The sequence below is a fragment of the Scylla paramamosain genome, chromosome 41 (assembly GCF_035594125.1).
Source record: "Scylla paramamosain isolate STU-SP2022 chromosome 41, ASM3559412v1, whole genome shotgun sequence".
Classification (NCBI taxonomy): domain Eukaryota; kingdom Metazoa; phylum Arthropoda; class Malacostraca; order Decapoda; family Portunidae; genus Scylla; species Scylla paramamosain.
Window position 1 is genome coordinate 2,049,036 of NC_087191.1, and position 12,304 is coordinate 2,061,339.

At 40.8% G+C, this 12,304-nt stretch overlaps 1 protein-coding gene and 2 long non-coding RNA genes across 4 annotated transcripts; all 3 read left to right on the plus strand.

Moving 5' to 3' along the window:
- The first annotated feature begins 119 nt into the window (after positions 1 to 119).
- On the plus strand, positions 120 to 1,652 carry LOC135092842 (platelet binding protein GspB-like). The gene is made up of 2 exons (XM_063991584.1): positions 120 to 310; positions 620 to 1,652. Exons 1-2 carry the CDS (start codon positions 120 to 122, stop codon positions 1,650 to 1,652), a joined length of 1,224 nt encoding a protein of 407 aa, XP_063847654.1.
- Positions 1,653 to 1,821: 169 nt separating this feature from the next.
- Positions 1,822 to 7,794, plus strand: LOC135092855 (uncharacterized). The gene is made up of 3 exons (XR_010263096.1): positions 1,822 to 1,913; positions 6,524 to 6,640; positions 7,535 to 7,794. It is a non-coding gene; the product is annotated as an uncharacterized LOC135092855 (long non-coding RNA).
- A 287-nt stretch (positions 7,795 to 8,081) lies between these two features.
- Positions 8,082 to 11,888, plus strand: LOC135092821 (uncharacterized). 2 transcript variants are annotated; one of them, XR_010263081.1, is made up of 5 exons: positions 8,082 to 8,387; positions 8,577 to 8,650; positions 9,120 to 9,224; positions 9,474 to 11,240; positions 11,641 to 11,888. It is a non-coding gene; the product is annotated as an uncharacterized LOC135092821 (long non-coding RNA). The 2 variants fall into 2 exon arrangements; XR_010263080.1 differs by having other exon boundaries at positions 8,083 to 8,387; positions 11,638 to 11,888.
- The last annotated feature ends 416 nt before the right edge of the window (positions 11,889 to 12,304 follow it).

A 12,304-nucleotide genomic window follows, 5' to 3' on the forward strand; every position in this document is an offset into this window, starting at 1 on the left:
CTCTCTCTCTCTCTCTCTCTCTCTCTCTCTCCACAGAACTGAGTAACCCCTATGCACTCGTGGTTCTGCTCCACAATGACCCCTCCCCCGGCTACCCCTGTTTCCAAAACCCTTATACAATGGATATACAGGAGTTGCCTGTCACCTGCTGTACGTATCTGGCTGACTGCCCTGCTGACCTCACCCCCTCTCTCTGCTCAGCTGAGGCCAGGGGAGGGGGTCACAGAAAGCAGGGTTTCTCTGGGAAGAAGTGGCCAATCACTGGGGAGGAGTGGGGCAGCCCCCTCTACCCTGAAATGATCTTGAATGGGTGAGTGATAGGTGATGGGAATGGGGGTAGGTGTCTGAGAGAGAGAGAGAGAGAGAGAGAGAGAGAGAGAGAGAGAGAGAGAGAGAGAGAGAGAGAGAGAGAGAGAGAGCGAAAGTGATGAAATTGTTGATATATTTCTTTATTTCTTCCTTCTACTACTTCTGCTACTACTATTACTACTCATAGTACAACTACTACTACTACTACTACTACTACTACTATTTTTTTCTATTTTTTGCAGACACGCTGATGGCTGAATAAAATTTTGGGATGTCTTCAGTGGGACTCAAGATTTTTTACAAATTAAAGACTGCAAAGGTATAGCCTATTCCAGTTCACCCAAGTCCATCCTAGCCTTCCCCAGTGCATCCCAGCCTCCCCCAGTGCATCCCAGCCTCTCCTACTGCATCCTAGCCACTCCCAGTCCATCCCAGCCATCCCCAATGCATCCCAGCCTCTCCCAGTGCATTCCAAACTTTTCCAGTCCATCCCAGGCTCTCCCAGTGCATCTCAGCCTCTCCCAGCGCATCCCAGCCTTTCCCAGTCCGTCCCAGCCTTCCCTAGTGCATCCCAGCCTCTCTCAGTGCATCCCAGCCTCTCCCAGTGCATCCCAGCCTCTTCCAGTGCATCCCAGCCTCTAAAAGTACATCTCAGCCTTCTAAAGTCCATCGCAGCCTCTCCCAGTGCATCCCAGCCTCTCCCAGTCCATCCCAGCATTACCAAATGTATCCCAGCCTCTCCTAGTGCATCCCAGCTTCCTCCATTGCTTTCCAGCCTCTCCCAGTGCATCCCAGCCTCTTCCAGTGCATCCCAGCCTCCCTCATTGTATCCCAGCCTCTCCCAGTCCATCTCAGCCTCTCTCAGTGCATCTCAGCCTCTCCAAGTGCATACCAGCCTCCCTCAGTGTCCAGCCTCTCCCAGTGCATCCCAGTCTTTCTCAGTGCATCCCAGCCTCTTCCAGTGCATCCCACCCTCTCCCAGTGCATCCCAGTCTCCCCCCATTCCAGCCTCCTCCAGTGCATCCCAGTCTCTCTCAGTGCGTCCCAGCCTCTCCCAGTGCATCCCAGCCTCTCTCAGTGCATCACAGCCTCTCTCAGTGCATCCCAGCCTCTTTCAGTGCATCACAGCCTCTCTCAGTGCATCCCAGCCTCTACCAGTGCATCCCAGCCTTTCCCAGTGCATTTCAGCCTCTCTCAGTACATCACAGCTCCTCTCAGTGCATCCCAGTCTCTCCCAGTGCATCCCAGCCTTTCCCATTATATCTAAAACAATTATTCCCTGTAAAAACACTGTAAATTATTATTTTACAGGGAAGCTTGAAGGGGTAACTAAAGTAAATTAACTCCCCCTACTAGTACTGAACATAATCATGCATTACCTTTCAATAGAAAACATTTTATACGAGTCTCCTTTCTAATACTCAGAAATAGCTCCTCTTTTCTTTCCGCCCCGGGAGATTTAAAGGAGAGCCTCACTAAATCAAGTAAAATATTCCCACTTTCTCTTTCTTCCACAGTGCCTCGAGGTGCCAGTCATTTATGAAGTTTATGAAAGCAGAAACAGGTCTCCAGAATATGATTTTTGTCCAAGATCTTCCCTTCAGGTGAGTCTGATGATGACAATAATACTGCTACAACTACTACTACTGCTACTACTACTACTACTACTGCTACTACTACTACTACTACTACTAATACTACTACTACTACTACTACTACTACTATCTACTACTACTACTACTGCAGACCTCTGGACTATTTTGTGCCCATCCATGTCAGAGCAGGACCGCAGAGAAGACCGGCCGGCTACCAGATAGAGAGAGAGAGAGAGAGAGAGAGAGAGAGAGAGAGAGAGAGAGAGAGAGAGAGAGAGAGAGAGAGAGAGAGAGAGAGAGAGAGAGAGGGATGGGAGTGGGTAGGTGATGGAAAGAGAGAGAGAGAGAGAGAGAGAGAGAGAGAGAGAGAGAGAGAGAGAGAGAGAGAGAGAGAGAGAGAGAGAGAGAGAGAGAGAGAGAGAGAGGGATGGGAGTGGGTAGGTGATGGAGAGAGATGGGAAAAACAGAGGAATGAAGAGAATGAAAGATAGAAACACGTAGGAACATTGAGAGAGAGAGAGAGAGAGAGAGAGAGAGAGAGAGAGAGAGAGAGAGAGAGAGAGAGAGAGAGAGAGATTTAAACAATATTACTAGTACTACTATTGCACTAATACTATTTCCACTACTGATACAATGATTCTCTCTCTCTCTCTCTCTCTCTCTCTCTCTCTCTCTCTCTCTCTCTCTCTCTCTCTCTCTCTCTCTCTGGTTTTTCATAATTAATGACATTTTTACAGCTAATATTTAATCAAAATTATTACTATTACTATTATTACTTTTATAATAATAATAATATTTTTTTTTTCTTTATATTTTAAACTTTATTTTTTTTAGGGGAGCAAGATTTTTTATTACATAAATTACTTTTTGTATTTTTTTTCCTATTATTATTATTATTATTATTATTATTATTATTATTATTATTATTTTTATCTTTATTTTTATTATTATTATTATTATTATTATTATTATTATTATTATTATTATTATTATTATTATTATTATTATTATCATTGTTATTATTATTATTATTATTATTATTATTACCATTATTTTATATTATTATTATTATTATTATTATTATTATTATTATTATTATTATTATTATTATTATTATTATTATTATTACCATTATTTTATTAGATTATTATTATTATTATTATTATTAATATTATTATTATTATTATTATTATTATTATTATTATTATTGTTATTACTACTACTACTATTGTCGTTATTGTCATTGTTGTTTTTGTTGTTGTCAAGAGATGGATTGGGATAAAATAGAACAATAGTCTGAATAGTTCAAGACTGGATAGTAAAAATAGTTAGGTTAGGTCAGGTTAGGTCAGTTTAGATAGTACAGCCTTGGATAGTCAGTTTGGATAGTACAAGATAGGTTAGATACTTTGGATAGTAAAGGGATAGTTAGGTTAGATAGTGGGGATAGTGCAGAATAGGTTAGATAGTCATTCAAGATAGTACAAAGATGGTCTGGAGAGTACAGAATAGGTTAGTTTTGGATAGTACAAACATAATTCTGGATAGTCAGTCAAGATAGTACAATAGAAGTCAAGCAGGGGGAGGGGGCAGATAGCCAGATATTCATGCAAGTCAGGATAGTACAGGATAGTAGCAGTAAGATAGTTTCTGTCATATGTGTTAGTCAAAATAGTAAGGATAGTTTGCAATACTGACGATAGTACAGACTGGAAATTGACCCAAAAATTATGACTACTACTATTATTACTACTACTACTAAATTATTGGTACTATCACAACTACCACCACCCCCTCTCTGCATCTCTCTTCTCATCCTCTAAATAACCTTGGAATGTTTATTAATGAAAAATTTGCTTGCATGTACCTTTAATTGTTATAGCTATTATTATTATTATTATTATTATTATTATTATTATTATTATTATTATTATTATTATTATTATTATTATTATTATTATATCCCTGGGTCAACAGCCAAAAAAATTGTCTAAGGTTTTTTCAATTGATTTAGAGTAATTTTGATGTGCTGAATCCAAAAAATAACATTGGTTTTTGCTCAATCAGGTCAACTTTCTGAATCACACCACATGTTGTTTTTTTGACATTTTTGTTTACATTCATGTTTATATGATACAATTATTTTTTTTTATTTCTTGAAAATAAACGAACTCTGGAGAGTTTGCATGTGCCAATTTATGACTAATTGGTATTTTTATTTTACAGGTGAATAAAATGGCGCTGACCAGAAGATCTTGCAAAAATAAGCTCAGTATATTGTTTCTACATCCGTGGCAAATACACCACTGTTCCTAACAGGAATCCAGTCACAAGTTTCATAAAGCGTGCTTACCATGCTTATTTTGGTATCAAACTTGGTGATCAGGATAAAGCTTGGGCGCGCCACACATGGTATGCAAGGCATGCACCGAGTATCAGCGTCAATGGACCAAAAGGGAAGAAGAGTTGTCTGAAGTTTGGGATTCTAATGGTCTGGAGGGAGCCAACAAATCATGGCACTGGCTACTACTTCTGCAATATTGATGTGATTGGGATCAACAGAAAGAACTGGAACAGTCTCAAGTATCCTGATCTTGAATCAGCACATTGTCCTGTAGCTCACTGTGATGAAATTCCAGTACCTGTCTTAGGAGAACTTCCTGACATTAGTGACGAAGATTCCTCCAGTGTTCAAGAAAATGAAGAAGTGGTTCTCAATGATGATGCACCACGTCATTTTTCCCAAAAGGAGCTAAATGATCTAGTTCGCAATCTCAGCTTGTCAAAGTCCTCTGCTGAACTGTTGGCATCCAGATTGAAGGAAATAAACCTCTCCGACACTAGTTGCATCACCTTTTACCACAACAGGCATCAAGAGTACCTCCATGTTTTTCTTTGAAGAGAAGGACTTGGTGTACTGTACAGATATTACTCAGCTTCTAAACAAGCTGTCACAGTACAAACCCCAAAGATTGGAGACTTCATTGACAGCAGCAAGCGATCGCTGAAATGTGTTCTGCTGCACAACGGCAACCAGTTTGCCTCTGTACCTCTTGCTCACTCGACTACGCTGAAGGAGAAGTATGAAGTGATGAAATATGCGCTGGAGAAAATTCATTATGATCAGCATCAGTGGTTTATTTATGTTGACCTGAAGATGGTGAATTTTTTGTTGGGACAGCAGTCCGGCTTCACCAAGTATCCATGCTTTCTGTGCATGTGGGATAGTAGGGACACTGTTCACCATTATAAAAAGAAGGACTGGCCTGTGCGAGAGGAATTGGCGCCTTTCAGAACAAGGAACGTCATTAACAACTCTTTGGTAGACAGAGACAGAATACTCCTCCCACCACTGCACATCAAGCTCAGTTTGATCAAACAGTTCGTCAAAGCTCTGGACAAGGATGGTAGCTGCTTCGCTTACTTGTGCCAGGCTTTTCCAGGATTGACCATGGAGAAATTGAAAGCTGGCATCTTTGATGGTCCTGAAGTCCGTCAGCTCATCAGAGATCCTAACTTTGAGAACTTTTGAAAACTCAGTGGAACTGGAAGTGTGGAAGGCTTTTCTTCTGGTCGAGAAGAATTTTCTTGGCAACAACAAGGCCAGGAACTATGCAGAACTTGTCACCAATATACTTTTAGAAACCTCAGATGCAACGTGAACATCAAAATGCATTACTTATTCTCACATATGGATTGGTTTCCTGAGAATCTGGAAAAAACAGATGGATACCAGGTATCAGGGACGCTGGAATGCAGTCATGATGGCTGACTACTGCTGGACTCTGAAGAGAGACATCCCTGCCGCTGAGCATTCTAGGGATTTGAATAAATGGAAATTCATGCCCTGAATTCTGGATAATGATGATGTAATGTTCAACTTACACGTACTTACCTTTATCAATGTCTATTATTCAGTACAGAAATCGAAGTTTGCAACATTTCTTTTATATATTTGTTAGAAAACGATTTTTTCTCTTAAAAACCTACTTCTGATGAGAAATATTAACAAAAATCAGTTTATAACATCACAACAATGTAATCGATTTAGTCATAAAATTGGACTTTTTAAAATCAACTAGCACAAAAACCTGACCTGATTGAGAGAAACGGATGTCGTTTTCGGATTCAGCGGTGCAAAAATATCATAAATTAGTTGAAATAATATAGACAATTTACAAAAAAATTTTCTTTTGTAATCCAGTGTATTTTATTAATATTATTTATTTTTGTATGTACAATGATTCTCTCTCTCTCTCTCTCTCTCTCTCTCTCTCTCTCTCTCTCTCTCTCTCTCTCTCTCTCTCTCTCTCTCTCTCTCATGTACGTTTTGTCATGTATGCATTGTGACACACACACACACACACACACACACACACACACACACACACACACACACACACACACACGCATACATGTGTGTGTGTGTGTGTGTGTGTGTGTGTGTGTGTGTGTGTGTTTTAAAATAATAAATGATAAATGTATGAAATTATTATTATTATTATTATTATTATTATTATTATTATTATTATTATTATTATTATTATTGTTATTATTATTATTATTATTACTATCATTATTAGGTTATTTATGTCCCTCTCCCTTTCCTTCTCTCTCAGAGAAGCTGGAATGGTCATTCAGCCACTCAAGGTCGTTCAGCATCAGCATTCTTGAAAATATCTCCAGTGAAGATATTCAGTGTCTTGCCTTTGTTGACACCTACATCAGGAAAAATGGTATGTTTTCTTTTTCTTGCTCAAGTCTGTCGCTCTGTATCTCGATCGTTGATTTATCGCCGTCTCTGCCTTTCTCTGAGATTGTAGGGCAACTTTTTCGGTTTCTTTTGAGCGTAAGTAATGCTTGTTAGGTTTGCTCATTATCTTTACTACCTGTAATTTTCTTTAGGTATCTCACACGCAAGCACCTCAAAAAAATGTTCACCTGCCACTTCCTCCTTCAACTTTGTAGCTCTGTATCTTGATCATTGCTTTGTCGCCGTCTGTGCCACTCTCTGAAATTGTAGGGCAACTCTTTTTCTTTCTTTTGAGCCTAGGTAGTGTTTGTTAGGTTTGCTCATTATCTCACTATCTTTGATTTTCTTTTATGTATCTCGCACGCAAGCACCTCAAAAAACGTTCACCTGCCACTTCCTTGCTTAACTTTCTCACTCTATATCTCTGGCCTCACTCACACTCTATCAATGCCATTCACTCACAAGACGCACCATCTCTTGCTCTATGTTTCGATCTAAGGCAATGTCTGTTACTCTCTCTTTCTCACTATCATTAACTTTCTTTACCTATCTCACTCACCTCACCCACTATCTTTAATTTTCTTAACACATCATGCACAGACACACAAAAAACAGCAACCAACCTAATTCATTATTCAGATTTAAAGCTCATTATCTCTCAAACCACTCTATCTCTGTCTCCGCGACCCACTCACAAGACAGGCCACCTCTCGCTCTATCACTCCACTATAAGCAATCCACTGTAACCTCACTCACTATTTCACTATCAAAATTTAAAACCTCACTCACAATTAAACCCCCTCAAAAACTGCAAAACAAACACACACACACACACACACACACACAGCCTTACATTTTCTCAATTTACACCCCACAGGGACGCCCCCAAAGGCTGGCATGGACGCTGGGACAGACTCAAGGATGTCCCTGACCAACTTCGGGGCAGGCCAGGAGTGTCAGACTCAGGGGGGATGCAAACTTCACCTCCAAGTTCGTGGACCGACCGCCAGTTTGTGGTGATTGCCTCTGAGAAGGTTGCATGGCTGGTGTCATTGTCCACCTAAAATTGTGTTTTCAAGCAGATTCTGACTGACGTGTTGTTCGTTGTGAACGCGGACATGGTCACCATCAAAGGTTAGGAACCGTGGTGGTGGTAGTTGGGGGCTGGGTGGGAAGGGGGTAGGTTAGGTTAGGTTAGGTCAGTTGGGGTAGTAATGCATTAAGTTACGTTTGGTCGGGTTAGGGTAGTAGTAGTAGTAGTAGTAGTAGTAGTAGTAGTAGTAGTAGTAGTAGTGTACTGAGAATAGCTCAGTATGTCCTACTGGTCAAGTTTTCTTTGAATTGAATAGATAAATTGTATTATTATAACTATATTATTGTTATTGTATTAACTAAATTTGTAATATTCTTATGTTTTGCATACAATTTGTACTATTAATTTGCTAATGAGATATTGTATTTCGATCTCCCGTTTCGGCATGCGCTTGTCTCTGTTCTTGTGTTTAAAATTGTGACGTAGGAGTTGAGTGACGTGGACAGGATGGAAGTGTTGTCCATGCCGTCAGCTAGCGGTCCTTCATTGTTTCTCGGGTGGTGACGACTGGTGGAGGTGTTGGGGCAAGGGTTGCAGTGCCCAGGTGTGGGGCAGGGATTTAATGTTGGTGATCCTGGAGCTGTGTGGCACATGGTCCAGTCTCAAAATGTTATGCCGGAGTACAACATTGTGCTAGGTGTGTTGCTGTACTGCTTAGCAGCTGCAATTAAGACATGTTATGATAATAGTGTATGCACTGTGCTATGTTCTGTAATAATTGCTTATTTACTTGTTATGAAAGGTTGTTACCTCAATAGGCAGCGTACCTGTGCATTTATTGATTTATTTTAATGTGATGAGTTGGTTGTTTATAAGAACATTACAGTAATTGTGACCCTGAAGCTGTGAAAAGTGATCTCAACTCCAGTTTCACCTGTGTGCTGATAGGGGAGGCACTGCGTGAGTAATTGGATGTAGTAAATAAGACATTGTGATAATGATGTATATGTGTGGGTGTTAGGTTTATAATTGGTACTGTGGCATGTACACTTGTTACAGGTTGGACCCTAAATCAAATAGAGTAACGACCGGTGCTGTCTCACTCACACCTTGGTGAATCAAGTAGTAGTAGTAGTAGCAGTAGCAGTATAAATGGCATTATTATTATTATTATTATTATTATTATTATTATTATTATTACTACTACTACTAGAATGAAAGCAGTGTTGCCAACAGGGTGAACGAACCCTATTACAGTGTTGCCAAATCTTGCATTATTATTATTATTATTATTATTATTATTATTATTATTATTATTATTATTATGTTACTATCTCTCTCTCTCTCTCTCTCTCTCTCTCTCTCTCTCTCTCTCTCTCTCTCTCTCTCTCTCTCTCTCTCTCTCTCTCTCTCTCTGCCGCGCACACAGCATCTCCCTGGTGTGTTACATCGCCTCAGGTCACGTGTCAGTGTTCAGCTTGTCCAGTCTCCGCCAGCTCATTTACATTGATTTCCTTCCTCTAGTCAACCTCAGGTAAAGAATAATTGATAGTTTGATAGTCAGTGGTCGTGGCAGATAGTCAAGTGATCAGAGGATGCGTGTGTGTCCTTGTACCTTGTGACTATTCTTGGTCTTTCTTCTCGGATAGTTTATGAGTTTAATATTTTGTTAAGATGCTGCTGCTTCTACTACTTTTACTACTACTACTACTACTATAATTCTCCTTTCCCGCTCCTCCTCCTCCTCCTCCTCCTCCTACTACTACTACTACTACTATTGCAGAAGAGAGCATCCCACAGATGAAGGAGGGCATTTCTGTCCCGGACGACCCTAGGATAGTCACGGATAGTCAGGATAGTCGACTACTGGACCTGACTACTGACTCCAGGCTGCACATCTTTATGGCGGCACCAGAATAGTCCAGCACACTCCGCTTATCAAGACAACTACTGGCCTGAGAGCTAGGATAGTACACCATTTGTTACTGCTCTGTGTGGGATAGTCAGGGAAAGAGGGAGAGGGTGTGACCAGAGTTGTTGCAGGGATAATATCTCTCTTCACTATTTGACTTCTTCTTCTTTTTCTTTTTCTTTTTCTTTTTCTTCCTTCTTCTTTTCCTTCTTCTTTTTCCTTCTTCTTTTTCCTTCTTCTTCTTCTTTTTCCTTCTTCTTTTTCCTTCTTCTTTTTCCTTCTTCTTCTTTTTCCTTCTTCTTTTTCCTTCTTCTTTTTCCTTCTTCTTCTTTTTCATCCTTCTTCTTTTTCCTTATTCTTTTTCCTTCTTCTTCTTCTTTTTCCTTCTTCTTCTTCTTCTTCTCCACCTAACCAAACTTCCACTACTACTACTACAATTTTTCCACCTAACCAAACTTCCACTACTACTAACTACAATTTTCCTCCTCCTCCTCTTCTGTCTTACCTAACCTAACTACTACTACAGCCCCAAATAGTGGGTGTGTCTGGTGCGTGCTGAGAACAAGGCAGACTACTCAAGACTATCCTGTGTGCCTGTGGCCTATGTGTCGAGCCACGTCCAATAGCCTTATTAATATCCCTGATAGTCTTTTCTGTGGCTGCTGCTGTTGCTTACGTGTGGGTCAAAGGTTAGTAGTACACTATCCTAGGCTGTTCTGCGTGGATAGTATGACATTTTGAACTATTTTGGTAGAAGTTGGACTTTTGGCAGAATAGTATACCATTTTGGACTATTTTGCTATGATGGGATGCTATTTTGTGGTGTTTTGTTCAAGATAGTACACTACTGTGGAGTCTTCCTTACAAAAAATTTTGAATGAGCTCCAAATAGTGTACTATCCAATTATCCAAGCTTTCAGACCCCCCAAAAAACACACCAAAAAACAGTTTTAACTATCACCCATAAAATAGTTTACTATCTGGCTATCCAGAGACACAGCAGACTCAGATAGTCAAGGATTTCAGAGGATGCCTTGAAATGTATATAGTGGTAGTTAAAACCCCCCAAAAAACACAATTTTGACTATCAGCCCCAAAATAGTACACCATCTGACTATCCATAAAGTGAGAGACTAAATCATACATCACAAAAAATATACAGAGTCATATTTGAAAAGCAAAAAAAAAAAAAAAAAACATTGATAGTCACCTTCAACACAAAACCACAAAGGAAACCCAGTTTAAACTATCGGCCAAAATAGTGTACTACTATCCGACTATCCCCAGGAACGGCGGAGCCCCAGAGGAGCCGACACAGACTAGTGTTGTTGATCCTGCCATGGGTGGTGCTGGTGGAGCCCCTTGTGGAGCTGCCCCTGGCTGTCACCATCACCACCTCTCTGCTCTCTCTCTCTCTCTGGTGTTTTTAAGTGTGTGTAGGCCTACTGAGTGTTGGCCTCACTTCACTCAACCAAACCTGACCTGCCATCACTTATAGAAGAGACATCTGGTGGGCCATGTGAAGTGACCCCGCGTTGTCTGTCAGGATCACCCCCACAGAGACAGCACTACCACCAGCAGGAGAGGACATCCACCTCCTCCTCCAGCAGCTGGCCACAGCACAGGGCACAGAGCAAGGTGTGGTGATGGTAGTGGTAGTAGAACAGATAGTAGTGGTAATAGTAATGTTCAATATAGTAGTAAAAATGATAGTAGAGGTCCTGGATTATATATTGTTAGTAGTAGCAGTAGTAGTTCCAGCATTTGTTGAAATATACTGGTAATTGTACTACTACTACTGCTTCTATCCAGCCCTTTATGCTTGTATACAGTTGAAGGGGGAAACAAACACCTGTAACTGTGGTCTGCTTTTATTCATCACACACACACAACACAATCAACACGTCATTTGATAACAAACAGACAACAAACAACAGCAACAACCTCTGCCACCATTCCTTGCAAACTGTGAAGGAAAACAAAAGTAAAAAGACGGAAAACAAAGATGATGACCATGGTGCTCTTCTTTCCCCAGCAGGTGGTGACGCAGAGGGTGGCCTGCCACACTCCCCCCATGCCGCCGCCGCTGCAGTCTGCTGCAGCCAAGCTGCCGAAGCACAAGTCCGTGCACGCGTCCGGGACATGAAGGTGAACAACATTGATTAACACCTCTTCCCTGCATCAGCAACACTCAACACCACGTGCTTCACTTCATACTCATTCGTGCAAGCCTGCCTCTCTCTCTCTCTCTCTCTCTCTCTCTCTCTCTCTCTCTCTCTCTCTCTCTCTCTCCACAGCCCCACAGTACAGCTAATGTCCCCCCACAGTATGTTTATGAACCCACAGTGACTCCCCACAGCCCCTCACCAATAAGTGTCCCCTCACACACACACACACACACACACACACACACATGCACACTTACATATACAAATGCTGTAGAGAGTGCCTATAATAAAGAATGGACACATAAAATGAACAGGCTTCGTTTTGTTCCGTCCTGCGTGAATGTAGCGAGGCTGCACCGTGTGGAAGTGTGAAGAGTATATTAGATGCACGACTCAAAAGATATGGAAGCTAACACACAAAGTACAGGACACAGAGTTGATAATGAATAAGTATGATGAGTCAAGTATTAGGAGTCAAAATGCTCCCAACTTTGAACTGACCTACAACAAGGAGTCAGCTTGTAAAAGGGAAAA